We start from the raw sequence: 23120 nt of genomic DNA on the forward strand, positions 1-23120 counted from the left end.
AACCTGAAATGGGGCCCCTGGGTGGCTCGGTTGGTTAAGTGTCCAACTCTTGTTTTCTGCTCAGGTCATGATTTCATGGTTTGTGAGTTTGAGCCCCGTGTCAGGCCCTCTCTCTGCCCCTCCCCTACTCGTTCTCTCACTCTCTCAAAATAAATAAACTTCAAAAAAATTAAAAAATCGGAAATAAATGGTGATGAGAGCCTAAAACAAATAGGAAATACGATTGTGGAATATCTTTGGCTCTGGATTATCTGTAGTAATGGAATCACAGTTCCAAAAATGGGGGAAATAGTAAAGTCAGTATTAGCTCTTATGTGTCAGTCACTCCGCTGGTACTTTAAATGCATTTTCTCCTTCAATTCTGAACTCCGAGGGGCGTATTAATATTATCCATGTTTTATAGGTGAGAAAATTGAGTATTTATTTTTGAGAGAGAGGCAGAATGCAAGCGGGGGAGGGGCACCGAGAGGGGGACACAGAATCCAAAGCAGCTCCAGGCTCCGAACTGTCCGCACAGAGCTCCACATGGGGCTCAGACTCACAAACCACGAGATCACGGCCTGAGCTGAAGTCAGACACTTAAGGGACTGAGCCACCCAGGCGCCCCAGGAAATTGCAGGTTTTGGAGAAGTTAAATAACTTCTCTAGGTCAAAGAGCTGGAGAGTCTCAGAAACCTGATCAAACCCAGACCGATCTAACTTCAAAGCCCATGCTTTGAAAACATGGTTTTGTGTAGGTGGTGAGACAGGTCCCAGCTTTAGGACCTCAGCTATATGCTGCTGATTAGATATGTGACCTGGGCAGGTTATACAGTCTCTCTGAGGCTTCATCTTCCTCATCTGTCAGATGGGGTTAATGAAACCTTTCTCGAAGTGTTTTTAAGATTAGAAATAGTTGGGGCGCCTGGGTGGCTCAGTCGGTTAAGCGTCCGACTTCAGCTCAGGTCACCATCTCGCGGTCCGTGAGTTCGAGCCCCGCGTCAGGCTCTGGGCTGATGGTTCAGAGCCTGGAGCCTGTTTCCGATTCTGTGTCTCCCTCTCTCTCTGCCCCTCCCCCGTTCATGCTCTGTCTCTCTCTGTCCCAAAAATAAATAAACGTTGAAAAAAAAAATTTTAAAAAAAAGATTAGAAATAGTATTCTTTTCCCTGAAAGATACTCAGTGCGTGCACTAGGTCATTATTGTATTTGTAACCTTTAACTCGTTGGGTCTTTCTCCTGTCAGCACCTGCATGTACCACCCACAAAGATGCTACCGAATGGGCCATCACCACAATTGGAAGGACCATCCATTTCTAAAATGAGTAGGGAGGTTTGCTCCGTGAGCAGGGCAAAGATCCCTGCCTCCAGACATTACCAGACCCTGGAGCCTGATGGGGTAATGGTGAGAACTAAGGACATTAAAAGCTGGGTGTAATTTCAATAAGTAGAAAGGAGAGGGTTTTGCATTGAACAGAGCTGAGGGAGAAAGCGTGTTACCTGTTCCTGGGATGAGAATAGACAAGTTTGGTTCACTCCTGTAGGAGATACAGTTGTGGGGTACTGGCAGAAAAGGTCAGAGAAGATGCATTAGGGCCAGATGATAGAGAGGCTTCAGTGTCCTGCTTAAGAGTTTGACTCTTAAAAATTTTAAAAATCGGAATTGGCTATAGGATTGAGAAATTAAATTTCTCAAAAAGAGCGATTTTGCACCCTACCACATTAGGATAGCCCGAAGTGCCAAATCAAAATACACCGTTGCTTATTAACTGAGCACACAATAAGTAGGTGATGGAATAGTTACAGTTAACCTGGTTTGCTTATGAAGTCCTGGTTATCCTGTTCACACAGGCTTAAACAAGCTTAATTATGAAGAATTCATAGGAGCCATAATTAATTAAGCCATAATTAAGCCAAAATATACTTAACTATGAGTGGCATAAATTTTTATATTCATCGGGAAACAAACGATTTCCCATGACGCCCGACGTATAAGCGCATGAAGTTTTAAGCCAGCTTTTTACCTCCATTTACAGCTATACCTGAGAGAGATGTGGGTTCGGCTCCAGATCGCCACAAACACCACAATGAAGCAAGTCAAATAACTTTTTTGGTTTCCCAGTGTGTATACAAGTTATGTTTACACTAGAGTGTAGTCTATTAAATGTGCAATAGCATGTCTAAACAAAGCAACGTACATACCTTAATTTAAAAATACTTGATTGCTATACAAATGCTAACCATCATCTGAGCTTTCAAGTGAGTCATAATCTTTTTGCTGGTGGACAGTCCTGACTCCATGCTGATGGCTGCTGACTGATCAGGAGGCTGCTGATGGCTCGGGTGGCTCTGGCACCCAAAATGGGGGCGCCTGGGTGACTCAGTCAGTTGAGCACCTGACTTCAGCTCAGGTCATGATCTCACGGTTCGTGAATTCAAGCCCCGCATCAGGCTCTGCACAGACAGCACAGAGCCCACTTCAGATCTTCTGCCCCCCCCCCCCCCCCCCCGCCTCTCTCAAAAATAAACATTTAAAGCGTCTTTTAAAAAGACAATGAAGTTTGCCACATTGACTCCCTTCCATGAACAATTTCTCCGTAGCATGTGCTGCCGTGCGGTAGCCTTTTACCCCCAGTAGAACTTCTTTCAAAATCGGAGTTCATCCCTTCACACCCTGCGGCTGCTCTGTCAACTAAGTGTACCTCGCGTTCTAAATCCTATGTTGTCATTTCAACAGTCTTCCCGGCATCTTCACCAGGAGTGGATTCCATCTCAAGAAACCACTTTCTGTGCTCATCCGTAAGAGGCAACCCCTCATCCGTTCAAATTTGATCGTGAGCTTGCAGCAATTCGGGCACATCTTCAGGCTCCACGTCTGATTCTAGCTCTTTTGCTATTTCCACCACAGCTGCACGCACTTACTTCCTCCACGGAAGTCCTGAACCTTCAACGTGTAAAAAACTCAGTATCTGCCCTGTGCAATAAAGCAAGGTATGCCTGTGTTGTGCTATTCCACTTCTACCACTGCATACACAATTTAAAACATAAATAAAACCAACTGGAAAAACAAACCAATTAAAAGCAATTCTGTTTCCTTTGTTATCCTTCACAGGCTTCGGCTGCATAACTAATATGTTATAACTGGAATCCCTGGCCCGGGTCTCATGCACCTTTCTTGAGTAGGTGGAATCCATCAGAGATAAAGCATTAAGTAAATGCAAACAAATTATAAACTCTCTTTAATCCATTTTAATCTGCTGCCTTTGCCTTGTCTCCAATATTCTTATCCTTGGCCACTCCCCTAATTTAGTTTTCATACTGAAATTGTACAGTATCCCTAATCCTGTAGTAAATCAGTGCTTTTATCATCTGTGTGATCTGATTTTTCTCACCATGACCAAAAGTCAAAGGGGAGTGCTTCCAAAGCCTACCTAGAAATACCATATTGCCAAAACTCAATTGTACTCATAATAGAAAAGAGAGGCAAAAAAAAAAAAAAAAAAAAAAAATCTGTATTTATTGTATTTGGGGGGAGTTAGTTATGTCACTGCAACATGTTTTCATTAGCATTGTGCCTGTTTTGATATACTTGTCCACTAAAGGAATGTAAAAATAGTTATTAATTTTGGCACTGAAAAAGTATCATCTTAGTAAAATAAAAATTTAGGCTGGTATGATTGTTATACATAGCAGTCGTTCTTTACATTTAAAGAAAAAAATTCCAGTACAAGCTTCAATCACTGTTATGATATAGTCTACATTTTACAATAGAGTTATTTGAGAAAAAAAAAACATTAAAATCACACACATACACACACTTTTAGACAGCTTTTTAAAAAGTGCTCTTGATCTAAATTCTATTTCTCTCTTCCTGCAGAGTTCTGTAGAGTGACATGCTGGTTGGTTGTGTCAATGTTGGTCCCTGGAATAAGATTATCATCTTCTCCTTCAATTAAAGAATCCCACTGATCGAAATCTTTCTGCAGTCCTGGAAGAGAAAAATGTTAACAAGAATATGAAGCTTTGGAGAGTACGAGACAGCTCAGTGCCTCTAGGTGGCAGGACAGCCTCACAAATTACACCACAAACGGCCACCAGTCTGCACAGAAAGACGACATGATTCCCTTTAACAAGCTAGACTTCCAGGGCGCCTGGGTGGCTCAGTCCCTTAAGTGTCTGGCTTCAGCTCAGGTCACGGTCCCACGGTTTGTGGGTTTGAGCCCCACGTTGAGCTCTGTGCTGACAGCTCAGAGCCTGGAGCCTGCTTCAGATTCTCTTTCTCTCTCTCTGCCTGTCCCCTGCTCATGCTCTGCCTCAAAGATAAATTAACAGGTAGACTTCCTATCTGTGATATGTAGCATGAGAAGCAGCAAAACTCAATCTCTCAAGTTTCTTTCTTCAAACTGATTTACTGTTCTGGGACATTGTAAACCAACTGGAGACAGTTAAAATGGGACTCACACTGCAATAAAACTGTTTTGTCTTAAGAAGCACCTGGTTTGTGTCATGAAACACTCTTAGTTTCTTACCTAAATGCTTTTGTAAGAATGCTAATGAAGCTTTGTTGCTAAGATCAATTGCTACATTTGAATCGATATCTCCTTTTAAAGTGAACATGTATCCAATTATTTTGCCAGTTGCAAAGGTGAAATCCACAAAATTCTGATGCACTGAACCCCTGAAAGAGAAATGAGAGGTTTATAAATCACATTGTTTGACAGAATTATTTTGGTACTTAGGGTGCAGGAAGGATAGTGGTCAACGTAGCCTATTGAGTGAAAACTGAGGAAATAAACTTGTAGATTTGATCTCTGTAGATGTGTTTGTGGGTCACAGGCTGTGCATCTTAGTATCTATACATCCTCCCCTCTAGATAAACAAAGATTCCTGAGTTCCTTGGCATCTTGGTTTTAGAAGAAATGATTCCAGCTTTTCGGTGGGCTAGAATAGTCCCAATTTGAGCTGACAAAATGTGTTACGTGTTGCAGGGACTGTATACTCAGAGCCAGAAGCCTTTACCAACACTGTTTAACTTCGTATCTATGTGATGCTATTCAAAACACACTGCACCTAAACCTTGGATTAAATATTTGGGGGGGGGAACCTCTTTTCCTTGTATTATTTAAGCTGTAAACACCTTACAGATATCATTTACACTGCTCTTTAAATCTACCTAACATCAAGTAAATGGCCTTTTTTGGTGATCACTTTCCACTGCCTGTAAGACATTTGACACTTTCTTGCCGGTTTTTTTTTTTTTCCTTTTGTTTCTTTGATCTCCTTTCCCTTGTTTGTACCTTCCCTTCTTCCCCTAACAACTCTGTTCTCTTCACATACATATAGACATTCCTCGATATTCTGCTCTCAGACCACTTCTTCCCCTACTTGGTGGCTCTTATCTACTTGGTGGTCTTATCTACTCCCAAGGTTTCAGGTGTAAGACACAAATTCTGTCCTGCCCGGTTTGTGGCCAGACATCTCTACGCTGGTTTCCCCGTCCCAAGCTAAGAAATTCCGAGATGAAAACATATGTCTCCAGCCCCGAATGGTGCAACTCTTCCTCTTCACTTTGCTGCTGCTTCTAAGCAAACACCACTCTTTCAGTTATCTGTACTCAAACCAGAGCCACCTGCCTCCTGCTCCTTCTTCCCTGCTTCCAAACACAACGTGAGTGTCAGAAGGTAGAACCGGGTCATGAGAGGGCTGGGAGTAGAAGGCTGGATGCTACCAACAGTGGAGGAATGGCCTCAGGAGAAGGAGAGGGTCGGGGAGAAAGGGAGGGTGCAGTCTAGATGGAGGGAGGAGCAGGAAAGAGTAGGGGTGTGGTAACCAGGGGAGGAGAAACAGGGGGAGTCCACAGTGTCTAACGGATGCAGAGAGCAAGCCTGAGGCTGCGAATAGGCTGCTGGGCCTTTTATGTCCTCCACAGGACGCATTTCGGTACATTGGTGGCGTTCAGGAAGCTGGTCCACAGGAGTCAAAGTGGAAATGGAAGTCAGGATGAGCTCTTAAGTATGAGCTATTCTTTCCAGGCTCCTCACAGAAAAAGGATGGAAAAGGTAAAGAGCCTAGTAAGGAAGTGGGGTTGAGGGAGGCTAGGCGTTCTGCATTACCTCTGTTTTAGAATTAGACTTATACATACAAATATTGAAGTCCTTAACTAACTTGAAGCTAAATTGAGGTCCTTAACTAAACCACCTTATTAGACCCTCCTCACTATCTGTTTAATGTCTCTTGATCCTTCAAGGCCAATTCTATTCCCGTGTCTTCCAAGGTGTCTTCTGACCACATCAGATAAAAAAGACTCCATTCTCCGACCCTATCACAGCGTTTATCACCTATGCTCTTTGTGTTTCCTTCCTGCCACCACTTGTCTTCTTTGAAATAAACCATGTTTCAGATAGAAGAGGAATGCCCCCTACCTTATAACATCACATTGTGAGTTCAGAACTCTTTTGGGATTTCTTTTTCACATTCATGATATACGCGTATCACGGATGCTCAAGGGGGTCCCATTATAGCTTTTGGGAATTTCAAAATTCTTTCCGAACAGGTAAACACATTGCCGATCTCAACAGATGCTCTGACTTTTTTTCAAAAGAGTTCCCAGCCTGGCTTCACGATACAATACCTCTCCCTACCCTCGCCCCCCAAATGCATAAGCCTGTTCTTGTGTTTACATAAAAATAGCATGTATCCTAATGCAAATTTTAATGATCAATATGTGAATGACATATGTTAACACTACTCAGAACATTTGCATTTTAAAGAGTAAACACAAAGGCTCTTAGACCCTGAAAGTATCTAATATTCTCCCTTATTGAAAGTCTAAACAGTGAATTTAACAACTCTGGGACGGCTACCAAATGGTACCTTGGGATGCTTGTCCAAGTTTCAAGTTTCTTTTCAGAGGATGAAATAAATCACTAATACTTACCTGATTGTAATCATTTTTCTTTCTTTGTCAGGTGAGTAGCATTTTTTCATTTTTATGATATTAGCAGGATATTGGAACCGTTCCGAGTTGATAAAAAAGAGGGGCTGAGGAATTCTGGAATATACTTCGTCACCCAAGGGAAGCATCCATGCATCCAGGGCAATACCACACCTGCAGGTGTTTGTAGACAATGATAAAAGAAAGCTGGTTACACGCTGGCCGACATACAGCGTTCCTGATGATGCCAGGATTAATGGACACGCACCACACTGGTTCATTACAGGTTAATCTCACTGGTACTATACTTCAGTGTGGGAAGGGAATATGATTAGCTTCATAAGGCGGTCGACTTGGCATCACATAATCATTTTCTTTAGGAGACATTTAGGAATCGTGACCTTTAGAACGATATAATATGCTTAAAATGTTTTCATTTTTGTTACGGTCTTCAAAATACATTCTCGAACAAGCAACGATTTCTTCAGAACGGTAGGGTGTCTGAAGAAATACAATACATGCACTATTGCCCCCCGTTTCCAGCACGTACGGCCAGTCTGTGGTTGATTTATTATGCCTTTTTCAGAGCAACCGTTGGACCACTTGCTTTGAGGTACTACACCTGAAAAAGTGGGGCTTGAAGAAAAACATAGGGGGCGTATCATTCGAAAATGTAACTTTCTTTTTAAAAGTATGTTTATCCTGTTTCTGGACCTTTTGGACACTCTGTTTTATGTGCTAAATGGGCAAACTAAGATAATTCCCTTAAATGGAAACCGATTTTAAGGAAGAAATGTGAGATGAAGTTTCAGAGATGATCCTACCCACTTTCTTTTTTAAATTTTTTTTCCCCAACGTTTATTTATTTTTGGGACAGAGAGAGACAGAGCATGAACGGGGGAGGGGCAGAGAGAGAGGGAGACACAGAATCAGAAACAGGCTCCAGGCTCTGAGCCGTCAGCCCAGAGCCCGACGCGGGGCTCGAACTCACGGACCGCGAGATCGTGACCTGGCTGAAGTCGGATGCTTAACCGACTGCACCACCCAGGCGCCCCGATCCTACCCACTTTCTAACTGGTTGGCTCTACATGATCTCATTAGTCTGTGATGACATAGTTCAAGAAAGAAAGTATTTTTTTCTGGGGTCTGGTCCTGACTGTCACCCAAGTTAAGTGTAATTTAAGACCTCTGTCCATCTTAAGGATGGGAAAAAAAAATTAAAAATGCCCTGCATATTGAGGAAGTCTAGAAATACTACAAGACGCATTACTGGCATCACAATCATATGTCATATATGAAATGTATACGGGGGCACCTGGGTGCTCAGTCGGTTGGGCATCCGACTTCGACTCAGGTCATGATCTCGCGGTCTGTGGGTGCGATCCCCACGTCAGGCTCTGTGCTGACAGCTCAGAGCTGGAACCTGCCTCAGATTCTGTGTCTCCCTCTCTCTCTGCCCCTCCCCCACTCACGCTCTGTCTCTCTCTCCCCAAAATAAACACTAAAAAATAATAATAAAATAAAATGATGTATAAAGATAAATTTCCAAGTGAAAATGTTAAGTCCTTAAGCAGATAAATAAGAATGATGAAGAAAAATATATAGGAATGGGGAGATCTTATGATAGCAAGAGAAGTAGATTATTTCTGTCTAGGAAAATTCATATAGAGTACTTATGGAGGCAAAAGAACAGACTTATAAGCCCTGAAGGGTTCCTTCCTCATTAAGAATTTGAAAAATACTCTATCTCACATAGGTTATCACTTCCTCTCTTCCAATAGCTTACTATTTTCTCTCTTTGCCTCCTCTTACCTGAATCTCTGGTCTTCACTAAGAGTCTGAATAACTGTGGCTCCACCAAAAGAATGTCCAATTACTGCTAATTTATTCCTGTCAATAGAGTCCTATATGAAAAAGCATGATATATATTCATAACTATCTCACAGGTTGTTAGAATAGACTAAATTAGTTTTTAAATTATAAAATTATTAATAATTTCATGGGCATGGTTAAGTACCTTGATTTCTTATAAAAGAAATACATACATACACACAAATACACACATATACATACACGTGTATGTACACATATATGTATATACGTATACACAAATAACACACACACACATGCACACACATTGAGCATTCATAGAAGTTCAGAAGTGAACTTAATGATCTTCCTAGGCACCCACACTTGCAACACCAGCATCATTGCTGACTTCTGCCTCTCCCTCCATCCACATTTAATTAGTTTGTTCATTTCATGAGTATCTATTGAACACCTGCTCTGTGCCAGGCACCGTAGTTCATTTTCAATGAGCTCCCAGTCTACCAGTGAAGAAAGAGACATGGACACGTGATGCAAATACAACAGGGTGGTGCCAAGGAGCTAGGAGGGTGATAGATATTTCGCCAGTCCAGGGCGGGGGTGACAATGGGGTCCAAGAAAGCTTCTCGGAGGAGGTGATGCCTGACTTGAGATGAAGATTAAGCAGGACTCAGGGAGAAGAATGTGTCAGGCCAAGGGCGAGACAGGAGAGGGAGTAGACGGTCGAGGGACAAGAAACTCTTCACTGTGTCAGGAGAACAGACGATCATCTTCTACCCAGACTGAAGCCCTTCTACCTAGTCCCCTCTACTCCCTGTCCTCCGTCCTCCATACACACTCTTGGGTCTTTGTGCATGCCCTCCACTTTGATACTCTTCCACCTCCTGTCCATATTCTGCTGAAAACTTTTGGCCACCATTTCAGGATCACGCTCAACAATATGCAGGAGCCATCCGAGAAATGACGACACTTCTGCTGGAGCTCTTGAGTTGAACCACAGAAACGGCTGCTTCTGTAGCTCAAAGGTGACTGTGGGCAATCTCATCTACAGTTCAGCCTAGTTCATTCCTCATCACTATAATACTTCACATACACTTTTTTTTTTTTTAATTTGTAGCCTTTTGTCACACGGTTCCATGCATTACAGCAGAAAAGCAGATGATAAGGAACAATAAAGAACTACAGGACAACGGAAATGACTTTTTTCAAGCTCACCTTCAGTTGTTCCACATCAAACTCTACATCTAATGCATTCTTCACTGGCCTTCCACGATCAATGTCCAGAATCAAATCGAGAGCCTGGGAACACTCCTTTGCCCTTTGGCGCACCTAGTGTGATTATTAGAACAAGGAAATGACCAGTAAAGAAGCTGCGATACTTATTTTAAAGTGTGTGTACGAGTTGCATGTGGGAAAGACGATTGATTGCTTATAAACTACAAATGTCTCAGTGATTAGTGACTGGAACACAACCTAGTGTAAGGACACAGGCTTTAGCCCTGCAGGTAGTTACAGCTGAGTCCAGATCCTGTCTCTGCTGCTTCCCCACGGTGTGACTTCAGACGGTTTCCTTAACTTCCGCAGCTCCCATTTGTTGTGTAATAATGCCTACCTCAGTGAAATGTGGGTGGGGTTAGATGCAATAACATATGGAAAACGCCCATTGTAGTAAAGCTTGGCACAAAGGTGGAAGCCAATGTGCCCTCTATCACTTATCTTCCAGACTCCCCCGTGAGCCAAATACGGTTATTATTCACTACTTTGCAACAGGTAAAACATAGAAGCAAAATAGAGTAAGTCGCTTGATCGAGATCATCCCACTAGGAAGCGAGGGCATCAGGATTCAAACATAGAAATTTGGATTCTAAGGCCTGGACTCTTAATACTGTCCTATACTGCTTCTCCAAAAAGTAGTGCTTTTAATATTGCCTTGGCTGCGAGGGTATTTATGGATTCCTTTTCTAGCACCTCTGAGATTCTAAAATTAGAAGTTCTTTTTTTTTTTTTTTTTAATTTTAACGTTTATTTATTTTTGAGACAGAGAGAGACAAAGCATGAACGGGGGAGGGTCAGAGAGAGAGGGAGGCACAGAATCCGAAGCAAGAGCTGTCAGCACAGAGCCCGACGCGGGGCTCGAACTCACGGACTGTGAGATCATGACCTGAGCCGAAGTCGGACGCTCAACCGACTGAGCCAGCCAGGCGCCCCTAAAATTAGAAGTTCTGATGCCAATGATTTCTGAATATCTACTGTCATCTCTCAAGATTTTTATGCTGGTCTTTTGTTTTTACCATGATCCAGACTTTTCATCAAGGGAGCTGTATCACTCTGAAGATCTTCCGACAGGCCTTTTGGAAATGGGAAATGGGAGAGCTCGGAGCAGACCTTACCATGTGCAAATTAAATCAGCAAGCATCATCATCGTGCATACGATTTTTAGTCACCACGCCTCCTCCTGCTGCTGCAACGTACCTGCTCATTTCGTAGAGGCACCTCCTGGTCCCCTGGTTTTAGGGTTTTAAGATAGAGCCAAGACTTGTTCCCTATTTCTACAGCAGACTGGTCCCTGAAATAGTAAGTCGCAGACGCAGATCCGTCTCTACAACACAAACAAATCAATTACTTACATTCGCTCTTCCTCATCCCCATCCCGCACTTCACTCTGATCTTTCCGACTTCCCTTTCTTCCCTTTCCTTTGTTTTAAAACCGTTCTCACTCGTCTGTGGACTGTGAGGAACTTAACAGAAGACCGTGGGGGAAGGGAAGGGGAAAAAAAATAGTCACAAACAGAGAGGGAGGCAAACCAGAAGAGACTCTGAAATACAGAGAACAAACTGAGGGTTGCAGGGGGAGGGGCGGAGGAGAGGGGCAAAATGGGTGATGGGCACTGATGAGGGCACTCGCTGGGATGAGCACTGGGTGTTGTAAGTAAGGGATGAATCACGGGAATCTACTCCCGAAGCCAAGAGCACACTGTGTGATGGCTAACTTGACAATAAATTGTATTTTAAAAATAAATAAATGAAAATAAAAATAAAACCAAAGAGGCCCCCAAGGGAGTCCTCAGAAAGAGCCATCGCTGCAGGTCAAGTCAACCCGTCCTATCGTCATTGTTCTAGGAGGCCCCCTCGCAAACTCATGCGTGGAATCCAATCCCAGTGCTGCCATTTTTTCACTGTGTGATTTACAGCAAGTTACTCAACCTTTCCCAGCTTCATTTTTCCTCCTCCTTAAAAGAGTGACAACAGTAACCATTTCAGAGGGTTGTTCCAAAGATTAAATGATATATGAACATGGCACACAATGACAACTCTAGAAATGCTAGCTGGTTTTCAACTCTTGACAATTTAACTCAGTCCCCTTTTCCCCCCTCATCTAGTAACCATAGTTGACAATTTCATTGATTTCTTTTTATAAATCTTCTTAGAAGTTAGAGCCCAGGTGACATACCTGTGTTCTACAGCAGCAACTATGAACCCATGAGATGCAAGATCAATGCCAACAGCAGAATAAATTGTCCTTCAAAACAAAACAAACAAACAAACAAACAAACAGGAAGCACTGAAATAGCTGTCATGCAAAGGCGGGGTCCACTAACGAGCCTCGGAATGTGGAAGCCATCACACCCCTGTGGTAGTGCCCAGGGGTACACCAGAGAGCTGTGGTTCTCAAAGGGGGCACACTTCTGCCTCTCGGGGGATACCTGACAATGTCTGGAGGTAACTTCATTATCATGACCGGGCAGAGGGTGCTGTTGGCATCCAGTGGGTAGAGGGATGTTGTTAAAAATCCTACAGTGCACAGGGCTACCCTCCACGATAAGAAATTCTGAGAAATGTCAGTAGTCCTGAGGTTGAGAAACCGTGATGCAGTGATTCTAAATATTGCCTTTGAGAGCGCTGGATTTTAATCTTGGTCCTACCACTGACCAAGTATATAACTTTAGGCAATTGCATGACCAGATCTTTGTCTGCACCTGTAAAATGGGACTTTATAAAGCCTTTGCTTTAGAACAGTTAGAAGGTTTTGCTAAGACAGCGTATGTAGGAAGGCAGTGCAGTGTGGTGCTGAAGAGAACACGACCTGCTGTCTGACCACTACATTTGAATCTACCACTGCTTTGGATAAGTCACTTATCTGTCCTCTGCAACACTATGATAACTGGTGGGATTCTTGTAAGGATTAAGTACATTAATATGTTTTCAGTGCTTATAACCACATCTAAAACAGGGGAAAGGCTGAACACGTGTCAACTGTTATTTATTTAAACGACTGGAAACAATCATGTGCTAAGTAAGCTGCATTGACCCCTTCCAGTTCCTCATTCTGGACGATCTTCTCGCGTCATGCATTCAATAGGAAATGGCAATAGAGAACCAAAGAGAGGTAGTGGGAACGATGTCCTCTATTGTTGAAGATATGCAATCTACCCAGGAAGGGGAAATGGGTCTAGTACAGGGATCAGCAAACATCTTCTGTAAAAGGCCAGAGTGTAAATATTCCCAGCTTAGTGGGCAATACAATATCTGTCACAGCTGCTCAACTCTGCTGTCGTAGCACAAAAGTCGCCGCAGACAATGCGAAAGACGAATGAGTGTGGATGTGTTTCAGTAAAGCTTTATTTATAGAACTGAGCAGCAGGCTAGAGTTGGTCCTCAGATTCTAATGTGCCAACCACTGGTCTGGTAGAAATCAAAGAAATGGCTCCAATTGAAGTACCGACGATAACTTCTTATTGCAGAAGCTACCCAACTTCTGGCCAACTAAAAGTCACCTTTAATTTTCTGAAAGTCTTATAATCCTCTGAGGTAGAAAGAAAGGTAGGCAGTTGAGAAAACAGAGGAGGCGTGGGTGTGGCGGTCATGAAAACGTGCCACTCTGAGATCATGCCACAGAGAGCAGAGTTGACTAAAGACCCCACTGAGCCCCTTCCCCTTTGGATCCACCACCACCAGCTAAGCTTCCTGTGGGCTGTGCCCAGTGACTGGGCATGGCACGGGTAGCAATGGAGACCCATTCCTGTGAGATGCGAGGCTCCTTTGATGAGCAACTTCGAGTTAAGCACTCTCTCATTTGGCCTGGTCCGGTCTCTGCTAGAACTGTGCTGTAATCTGGGATTCTCCATACCCAATCTCTCCATTCCCCATCTCCTTCCCAAGTGTCCAACCTGCATCATGATCTGAAGATTCTGTCTTTTCCTCTCTGTTCCCTCTATCCTTCATGGGCATTTCTCTCCATAAATGTCTTTTATAGCCAATCCAATCTTGGTGCACGCTTCTCAGAAGACCTGAGCTAATCCAGGGGATGGTTGTGAGAGTGTATTGTACTATAGAAGGGTGACAGCCCCAAATGCCACCTCTTCTGTCCTCATCATGAGGCTAGTCCCCATGAGCTGGAAGAAGAGAACAAACTACTTGACCAGATAGGGCTGGACTGATCAACAGACCATGGTCAACATTTGAGGAACCCCAATTCCTCCAAGACGGGGGTGACCATGATACTCCAAACTCTGCTCTTCTTTTTGCGAGGGGAGGGCAGGGAATGCATTGCCATTGGACCTTAGGGGTTAAAAGTTTTCCTCTCACACGTTACCGGAATGCTCCAAGACCATGAGAAAAAACTATTAGTGGGTATTTTTCACCAGTCCTCAGAGGAGAGTTCCAGTTTGCAGGAGTTGTCATTGAACCTAGACGACAATGAGAGATTATAATTAGTGTTTGCTCCGACTTGAAGGTTGCCGCCTAATTTAATTTACATCTTCTTAGTAGAAATCCTAGCTCATGGAATTTATACTTATGTTTTTATGTACTAATAGTAAATTCATTAAAAAGTCTGCTGCTAGATACTTAACACCCAAAGACCTGAAGCATGTAGTTTTTCCTCAGACGGTAAAATCATGAATTATCAGTTTTCACTGCCAGCTCTGAACTGAGGGTGAGACACTTTACCCCTTACAGGTGTATTCAGAAGGCTGTTCCTGAGCACCAACCCCGGGTCTTGGTGAAACTTCAAAGGGAATATTCTGAAACCAAACTACCGAATAAACCTCAGGAGGGTTACCCTGAGAACCAGAATCTTCAAATCTCCTTTCATTCCATGCTAATTTGGTAATGATCGAGACAGACCGCTGACTTCATACTCGGAGGTGCCTTTGGGTGCAGCTCCACCACTTACTATTGACCTTGAGCAAGTAAGGAGAATTCTCCGAGTCTCCGATTCCTCTTTTGCACAATGGAGGAAATGATACCCTGATAGGGCTTTTGTGAGAATGTTATCTAAGTAGGCAACATATGTAAAGCGCCTATCTCGTGCCGTAAGAAGGGGCTCACAACGTGGAAGGCACTGTCTTCCCTCGTTTCACTTCCCCATTGCTATTGTCATTATCACCATGAGTTATTTGTGTTTCATTTTCTCATTCATAAAATGGAGAGGCAGTCATGAAGCTTGAACGCGATGATTGCCGTGGAAGTGATCTGTTAACTTATTCGGCAACACAAAGAGGTGTTAGTTACGGTTCCATCATTTCTGTTATCAGGTGGTTTTTAGGAAAACTCCAAGGAGATGTTTCAAAGAATGCCAAAAGCGGCAGGTAGTTTTGAGAGGGAAATTTGAAGATGTAGTCGACACCGGCCCAACAGTAGTGTCTGGTCAAACAGATAGGGAAGGAAACGTCTATATTAGTTATAAGTAGACGAATGAAGTGGGGAATGCACATCAGATTGTCTTGGTGAGGGAGGCTGGTCCCTTGGCAGGTAGGAGATGGGAATGACAGCGGAGTCTCATCATTTATGACGGGTGAGAAATTAGTTTTCACTTTCGCACAAAGCATACAAAAGGGAAGTGGGCACTTACCAGATTATTGCTTCCCTGCAGTATATGAGCAGGAATATCAAAGAATATCTGCCACAGGCAGATATTACAGCCGTCTTAAGTCTGGCACTTTCCCTACCTCCATATACCCCGATATATGCAAAACGAACAAAACGAGAACCCCTGCTTCTCTGACAGTTGCCTGGGCTTTTAAGAAGCAATTTGTCGGGGCGCCTGGGTGGCGCAGTCGGTTAAGCGTCCGACTTCAGCCAGGTCACGATCTCGCGGTCCGTGAGTTCGAGCCCCGCGTCGGGCTCTGGGCTGATGGCTCGGAGCCTGGAGCCTGTTTCCGATCCTGTGCCTCCCTCTCTCTCTGCCCCTCCCCCGTTCATGCTGTGTCTCTCTCTGTCTCAAAAATAAATAAAACGTAAAAAAAAAAAAAAAAAAAAAAAGAAGCAATTTGTCATCTTAGAAGTTTAGACTGGAGAAAATCTACTTTGATCTTTGCCAGAAACTCCTGCTGTTTTCAAGGTTTTCTTATATTCTAGAGCCTACCAAAGCAGGATCAACAGAAATCTTACCAAAAAAGAAGCTCAGTATTTTGCCCATAAGCCAGTGTGTTCCAAGAAATTTACTAAGACCAAAAAAATATTCTTTGTTTGGGATCCAAAGGGTGTCAGAGTGGTCATCCTCTTGGGATGGATAATACAAACGCAAGAAGGTGCCCTGGAGAGGAAAAGAAATCAATGTACTTTTAGTGAAGTTGCTTCTCCATTATGTCCCAACAGCTATTTGGCATATTTAATTAGAGGGGAAACCTCGGTTGTTCACAAGGAGGTCCAGAGAGAACTTTTTAAGCTGCTGTGGTGCCTGAATACAGTAGAAAGAGAAGGAGAAACATGTTTTCTGAGTGAAAAGAAAGCATGAGCAGGCTGGTTTCAACCATTAAGGAAGGGGAAAATAGAGCTTATAGATAAATAAATCAGATGATAGAAACAAATCTGGGAAAGACTTACGTAGCAAAAGGCTTCTCATGCAACAACATAAATAACAACACGAGTCATTCTCAGGTGAGGGCAAGAGCAAGTTTCAAAACCTTCTAGGGGACCACAGGAACAGTCAATGTCAGAACATAAAGATTAGTGCTATTAATCAAAGCATTACCTTATTACTGTAATCAAACATCAAGTCTGTGCAACCGACAGAATAAGAGCCATTTCCTTTGGGAATTTTAGTTTGGCCTAAGCTTGCAGCAGCCATCAGAGCTTGTATTTTATTGACCCATGCTGAAGAAAAAAAAAAAAAAAGTGAATATTATCTCACTGTCATCCATTACACCCCAGACTTTATCATGCAAAAGGAAATTCCAAGGGAATTAAGTTACACCCCTTCGTTTTTGGCCTCCTTCATTTCTTTACCTAACTAGTAAAATATGCAAATAATTATTAAAGGCCTGATATAAGCAAAGTATTGTGGGGGAATAAAGATAGAGGTAGACATTTCTTAAGATGCTTAAGACCATCACCTCCTAACACTTACAGCCTTGCCCTTAGCCTCTGCTCTGATCCAGATCATGTTAAAAACCCCTTCCCCCGACTGTCTTTCCCAAACAGGAACCTTATCTCACACTTCAGATTTGGGCTTACAACTTCCCGTTGGGTGCCTCTACCTGCTATCCTTCCCTTTGGAACATCAAGGCCAATGGTCCAAAATAAGATCGAATGGCCATCTCGCAACTCTCCTTCCTCATCCCCCAACCACACAGCCTCCAGCTCCAGCATTTCCTAGCTCGTGTATCCCGACTCAGAAACCTGGGAATCCTCCTCCTATGTCCTTCTCATCAAACCCCTCCATCCAACGAGTCTCAATTTTAACATTTTGTTTTTAGCCTAAAATTCTCTCTCCAGTATAGCCCTGATCCCCTAATTGCCTATTTACACTTTCAAGGTCTCAGACAGTTGTCATCTCTCCTAACTGTCCTATTCATCTTGGATCTTAACCTTCAAATGCATCCTTCACATTTTACCAGGCTACTCTTCTTAGAATTTATCAATGGCTTCCGATCACTAAGTGGCTATTTCTGAATGAGGAATATATTGGAGTCTTTTTGGAAGGCAGTCCGTAGACGGTATTTAAATCTACACATCTTCCTAAGCTACTTCCATTGCTACTTGAGGCACAAATGTGGCCTATCCTTCCAATGTTCTGGAGTTGAAATGTGTAGATTTCATAGGGGCATAAGTTACATCCCAAGTTCTTGGGCACTGTAAGAAAGACCCTCAGTGATCTGAAGGTCTACTGCCTTGTACTCTTCCGCTTTTTCTTTACCTGCCTTCCGTGGGCTCCAGCACTCCTGAGCGATACACGGAGCTGTTCGACGCCTCGGCACCTTTATAAATTCTATTCCTTGTGTTTGAAATCCCAGGGGCAAACTCCTGTTCACCCTTTAACATCTTGATCAGATGTCAGGTCTTCTCCGAAGCCTTCCCTCATTCCCCAGACTTGTTTCATTCTCATTATTAAATCAGTTCCCTCTACGTGTTTCTATCATTCTTTTTTTCCTATCGTATTAAAATTACGTGTTTGTACACTCTGCTTCCCACACTAGGCTATTTCTTAAGAGCTGTGTACTTTTGTATCTTCAGATCTTAATGTTGGCACACAGCTGGTGCTCCATAAATCTTTGTGAAAGTAAGCTGAGCTGAGCTTTTCCACGGCTCACCAGGCTCTCGTCTGCATCAACCCCTTTATGGTATATATTCTTTTACCCACCCACTCTTGAAACTGTTTCTCCTTCTTTGGTGCCTAAACTCTTCAACACACCTGCAGTTTTGCCTGTTACCCTCCTTTCTGAATCCCAGTTGAATCCGTATTTACTTGGTAAGATGGTGAGTCCAACTATCATTATAGCCAGACTTTCACGTTTCTATTTGTCTTTCCGAGCTTGCCTACTTGATACTGCGCGAGTCGATTTCACTGCTCGACAGACTCCTTCAAGCTTTCCATCGCATTCTGCCTCTGCCACTAAGACACAGGGAGCCGTTTTAGGTATGGAACTTATGTCGATATCATGGGGCATCACCCAGAAATGTTCTGAGGTCTGAGAAGAAGCCTGTCTTTCATGTCGGTGACTAATGTGTGAAGCACTTGCCAGCGATGGGCCCTTCAATACATGAGGCTTGCTAGTCAAAGTTGGTCCCTGAATCAGCATCACTGGGAGCTTGGAAATCAGGATCTTCAGCCGTACCCCAATTCTACTAAATCAGAAAGGCTGTGCCTATTCAAGTTTACAAAACGACTAGGCGAAGGTACCAGACCACCTGATCTGCCATTCATAGTCCAATAGTAGGAGCTAGTTCCAAGGAAGGTGGGAGTGAGATGAATGGCCTGGGGTATTAGAGCCAGGTAGTCCTATTTTGGATTCCAGCTGTACCCCTGAGAAGCTATGGCGCTCTGGCCTAGGCAAGTTGCTCCCCTCTCTTATTCTCATTTGTCAAATGGCGGAAAAAAGCACTTGACAACCTGCAGGACAGCTGTGAGAATGAAGTGATGGTAGAAGTCAAGGGCCTAGCACAGAACACATCAGCAGCAGACAACTGACACTGTGTGTCCCTTACCTAGAGGGAGTTAACTCTGGCTACCCAAATTCAAGCCCTCAGAAGAGTTTGAGCAGATGGAAACTAGACCATACTATTTTCCCTTTGGGCAGATTCAAAATCCAAAGTATTTCCTCAGACGTTTAAACAACAACAACAACAACAACAACCCACTTTACCTGTAAAGGCTAACGGTTTCAGTGCTATTTAGAATCACAAAAGGCTCTTTCTTTCCCATTTAAGATTGTCTACCAAGTCAGGCTTCGTGGTGTAACAGGGAGATGTTAAGCCCTGCCTTTCCCTCTGTGAGGGGCAGGCTGTGTCCGGCTGTGCCCCCACCCACATCAGCCATGATGTGATGGTACGGGCATCGAAGGGGAGGGCTACGGCTCATGAGTTTGGTGAGGAGCGCAGAGAACGCACAGCCACCTTGGAGGTACTCTACCTCCGAAAATTAGGAGTTCAGTTCTAGAGTAATGGGAGGGTTCCAAGGCCCACAAGGTTTCTCTTGTGAGATCTCAATTCCACCTCGGCTCTGGGAACCTTCTCCAATTACCTAGGAGTGCCCTGGTTCTCTAAATCCTGCTCTACCAAAAAGCCCCCTTGCTCAGCATTCAGGAGCCGCAGGTCAAGGTGAGTCTACAGTTCTGCCCATTTGAAGACGGCCCCTGAGGAATCTTGGAGCTAACCCAGGTGTGGGTGTAGGTCTACAGAGCCCTGTGGTTGTTCAGTGCCAGGGGGGTACAGAAAAGTTTCATCAGCCTGCAGGTAATCCAGTCACTGTCCCCGGTTTCCTGTTCTCCAATCATCTATCAGGACTCATCATGAAGGGAGAAACGAGGAGTCTTATCAGGTTGAGTGTCCATCCTCTAGATGATACAGTTTGTGGTTCAGAACTCATACATGTCACTCCTTGTTTTTCTTCAACTTTATTTTAATAGGAGCGTTGGAACCTCTGGACTATTTATAGGCTATTAATCTTACGATACATTTTTTGGGGTGTTCATTTGTCAAATATTCCTGATACTCACTCCTGGGTTTCGAGATGGATTGTATACACGCTAGGAACATAACATTTTCTTATACAGCTTTATGTCCTCCATTAACAAAAAGGATATTTCTAGCCCATACTTTACCTGCATAACCATGTTTTCTACATACTCACTTAGTTAGGATATGAACAACCATCTATTATCCTAATCTTTTATTTAACCAAGGATTTCTAACAATTTACAAAATATGTATGCGTTCGGTTGCTCAAGACCGAATGGGACACTGGCCTTGACTGTGGGACTACAAAAGATGAAAAATGTAGTGTCCCTGTTCTTAAGTTTCTGCCAGTCCAATGACAGCCTTCCCATTACTTTCAAACATGGGATATAAAACATGTTTTGAAATTCCCACCCTGAGCCAATAAAAAGTGCATGATGTAAACGTCTCCTAGCTGATAATCTGTCCGTCGGGTAAGATGTTACTCGTTTCCAATCCTTGGAAAAGGTAATGGGAAAATTAACTTCACTAGGCTTGGAAGGTCCTTGAGCTTGACCACAAGCTCACTGTCTTAGTCACCGGTGTATCAGCGATGACTCAACTTCCTGATAAGTGTTGTTGAATGAATGCACCTGTGAGATATTATGCCATTTCCTGTGTAAATACAGATACAACATATAGTCTGTTCGACCGATGCATTTGCTTTGCCAACTACAAAGCAAGGCAGTATTTATCAGGTGCAGGGTTATGAAAGCCCTTTTGTAAATGTTACAGTAAGGAGTCACCCATCAAACCTGAACAGCTAGATCCAGAGTCACCAGGTCTGTGGCTTCAGAAGCCACCTACACTGCTCACCTGAGGAGAAGCTGGACAGAGAAGACCGTGCATCACCATGCTCTGGGATTCGCAGGAACCCACAAAACTCCGGAAGCAATCTCTTTGCAATACAGGTCCTTCTCGGTGATGGCAGATGTACCTTTCTAGAGGTGGCTGTCCCACTCTGGCCACCTCTTCTGGGCCTGACTAAACCTTCCCCTTCTCCCCTTCCCTCCCACCACAAGGTAAGAGAGAGCAAGAGATGTGCATCCATTCTCCCCTGGAGCTCTTCAGCTGGTCCCTGCTTCCCCTTGTGATAACATAGAAAACATGGTTTCCCTCTGGACCCCAAGAGCCTAAATGGTCGTCTTCTCACATCACCACCCCCCCCAGTACTAACCAGGACTACACCTGTTGATCAAGACACCTGCCTCTACTTCACCTTCATGGGAGCAGGTTTTGAGGTTGCCTCTGAGAGAACTCCAGGGGCTTTGTGTCACTGCGCCTGAGTGAGAGCGGGCTAGGGCAGTGAGGGACAGAAGGGGCCACGCTGAGGAAGTTCTCCACAGTGGTTGCCAGCTGAGCTTCCAGTCTGTCTGAAAATGCCTCATCTTGGTTCTGTCCTGCAGTCATGATATTGAAGAAGACAGGCGCTTCTTCAGTTTCAGTTGCAATGAGGAGAAAGTGAGGCTCTCTCCCCAACCCCAGGAGAACAGGTCTTCATGAGCCTTTTTGTAATAGAACTTGGTTAGAAGGCCACACATGCAACTTCTCCGGGGCCACGTGGAATCTGGCCACAGATCAGTTGCTCAAGCCCTGGAACAAAGATGCCTCTTACCTGATGATCTAATATGGGCAACAGGATTTAGGTCTTGCCAGTCAAAAGGATGAACCAGTGCGAGGCTGCTGCAGAGGCAGAAAAGCGCATGCAATTTGGATGGCAACATCTTGGAAGCTGAGGAGTGGTTTCAGCTTAACCTTCTTCAAGGCAGGTTATTAAAAGAAAAAAAAAAAAAAAAACACATGCAATCAAGAGGACTTTAATAGGCTGACAATGAGGAGTATCAGGGAGATTAAGGCACTAGCAACATGATTTTACATACAATTATGGGAAGAAACCACCTGGAAAAAAACGGAATATGCATTTTCTGGGCCGGGTTTTTGAAAGGCATCAAGGTGGCCAAATCCTTGGGAATGCCGGATCATATCATAGCGCGTAGAAATAACACTTTGAGGCAGTCATATTAGGTTTCTGGTCACTAATTCTCTAACTCTGTAGCAGTCTAGTTTGGTTATAAAGAATAGCATCAAAATAGAATAATTGTAGCAATCACAGATGACAGTCAATAATGTCCACAGACATGTCTAGCACATTCGTAAACACCCCGGAAGTTCTGGCTAATGTTTCCGTCACAATTATAAAATGATCATATTGCTGCAGAAATGATGTTTCATTTTTGGTGATCTCTATGCCTCTTCTACACTGAAACCTTCCCCGAGGCAGCGAGGTCAGGCCTTATGTATTCTTCCCGCTGCCTACCAGGGGCCTGGCATGCCGTGGGTGTTGCATAAATGTTTACAGAATTTGTGAAGGAATGATTGTAGTCCAACACGTGGTATATTAGACTCATGATAATAACAAATGATATTACAACTGGGTGCTATGCTAACATCTTATTAGCAAAAAGCCTATCTTGTAGTTGTGCATCATCTTTACCTTCTAGAACTTCTCCCTTCATAAAACTGAATTGTTTCCTCACTGGTAGTAACTTGCTAACAGCCTTTTGTTTTCAGATGTATTTCTATGCTTGAATACATGCATAGAATACATACATAGCTATAAATACACACATGCATACAAATATCAATATGTAAAACTATACTCTTAAAATTTATTTGCAGAACTTCATTTCAAGTTACCCTTTTATTTATTTATTTTAACGTTTATTTAGTTTTGAGAGAGAGAGAGAGACAGAGCATGAGCAGGGGAGGGGCAGAGAGAGAGGGAGACCCAGAATCCAAAGCAGGCTCCAGGCTCTGAGGTGTCAGTACAGAGCCTGATGCGGGGCTCGAACTCACAAGCTGTGAAATTATGACTTGAACCGAAGCCAGACGCTTAACAGACTGGGCCACTCAGGTGACCCTCAAGTTACACTTTTAATTTGATAA

General features: G+C 43.5%; 1 protein-coding gene across 4 annotated transcripts in view; it reads right to left on the reverse strand.

Moving 5' to 3' along the window:
• Window positions 1-3206: 3206 nt before the first annotated feature.
• Window positions 3207-23120, reverse strand: part of PLA2G7 (phospholipase A2 group VII) — a 39883-nt gene continuing 19969 nt past the window's right edge. Inside the window, exons 2-12 of one of the 4 annotated variants that reach the window (XM_040473694.1) lie at window positions 21790-21929; window positions 16714-16835; window positions 16131-16275; window positions 14332-14425; window positions 12190-12258; window positions 11211-11337; window positions 9954-10067; window positions 8724-8815; window positions 6915-7085; window positions 4507-4655; window positions 3207-3965 (exon numbers count right to left, since the gene is read on the reverse strand). In XM_040473694.1, coding sequence (XP_040329628.1) covers window positions 3835-3965; window positions 4507-4655; window positions 6915-7085; window positions 8724-8815; window positions 9954-10067; window positions 11211-11337; window positions 12190-12258; window positions 14332-14425; window positions 16131-16275; window positions 16714-16835; window positions 21790-21898 — 1323 coding nt within the window. In that variant the 5' untranslated portion in view covers window positions 21899-21929 and the 3' untranslated portion in view covers window positions 3207-3834. Of the gene's footprint in view, window positions 3966-4506; window positions 4656-6914; window positions 7086-8723; window positions 8816-9953; window positions 10068-11210; window positions 11338-12189; window positions 12259-14331; window positions 14426-16130; window positions 16276-16713; window positions 16836-18372; window positions 19234-21351; window positions 21575-21789; window positions 21933-23120 lie in introns of those variants that run through there. The other 3 variants (XM_040473693.1, XM_040473692.1, XM_040473695.1) reach the window with 3 other exon arrangements.

This window comes from Herpailurus yagouaroundi, unplaced genomic scaffold, assembly GCF_014898765.1.
Source record: "Herpailurus yagouaroundi ecotype Mexico unplaced genomic scaffold, PumYag 139, whole genome shotgun sequence".
Classification (NCBI taxonomy): Eukaryota; Metazoa; Chordata; class Mammalia; order Carnivora; family Felidae; genus Herpailurus; species Herpailurus yagouaroundi.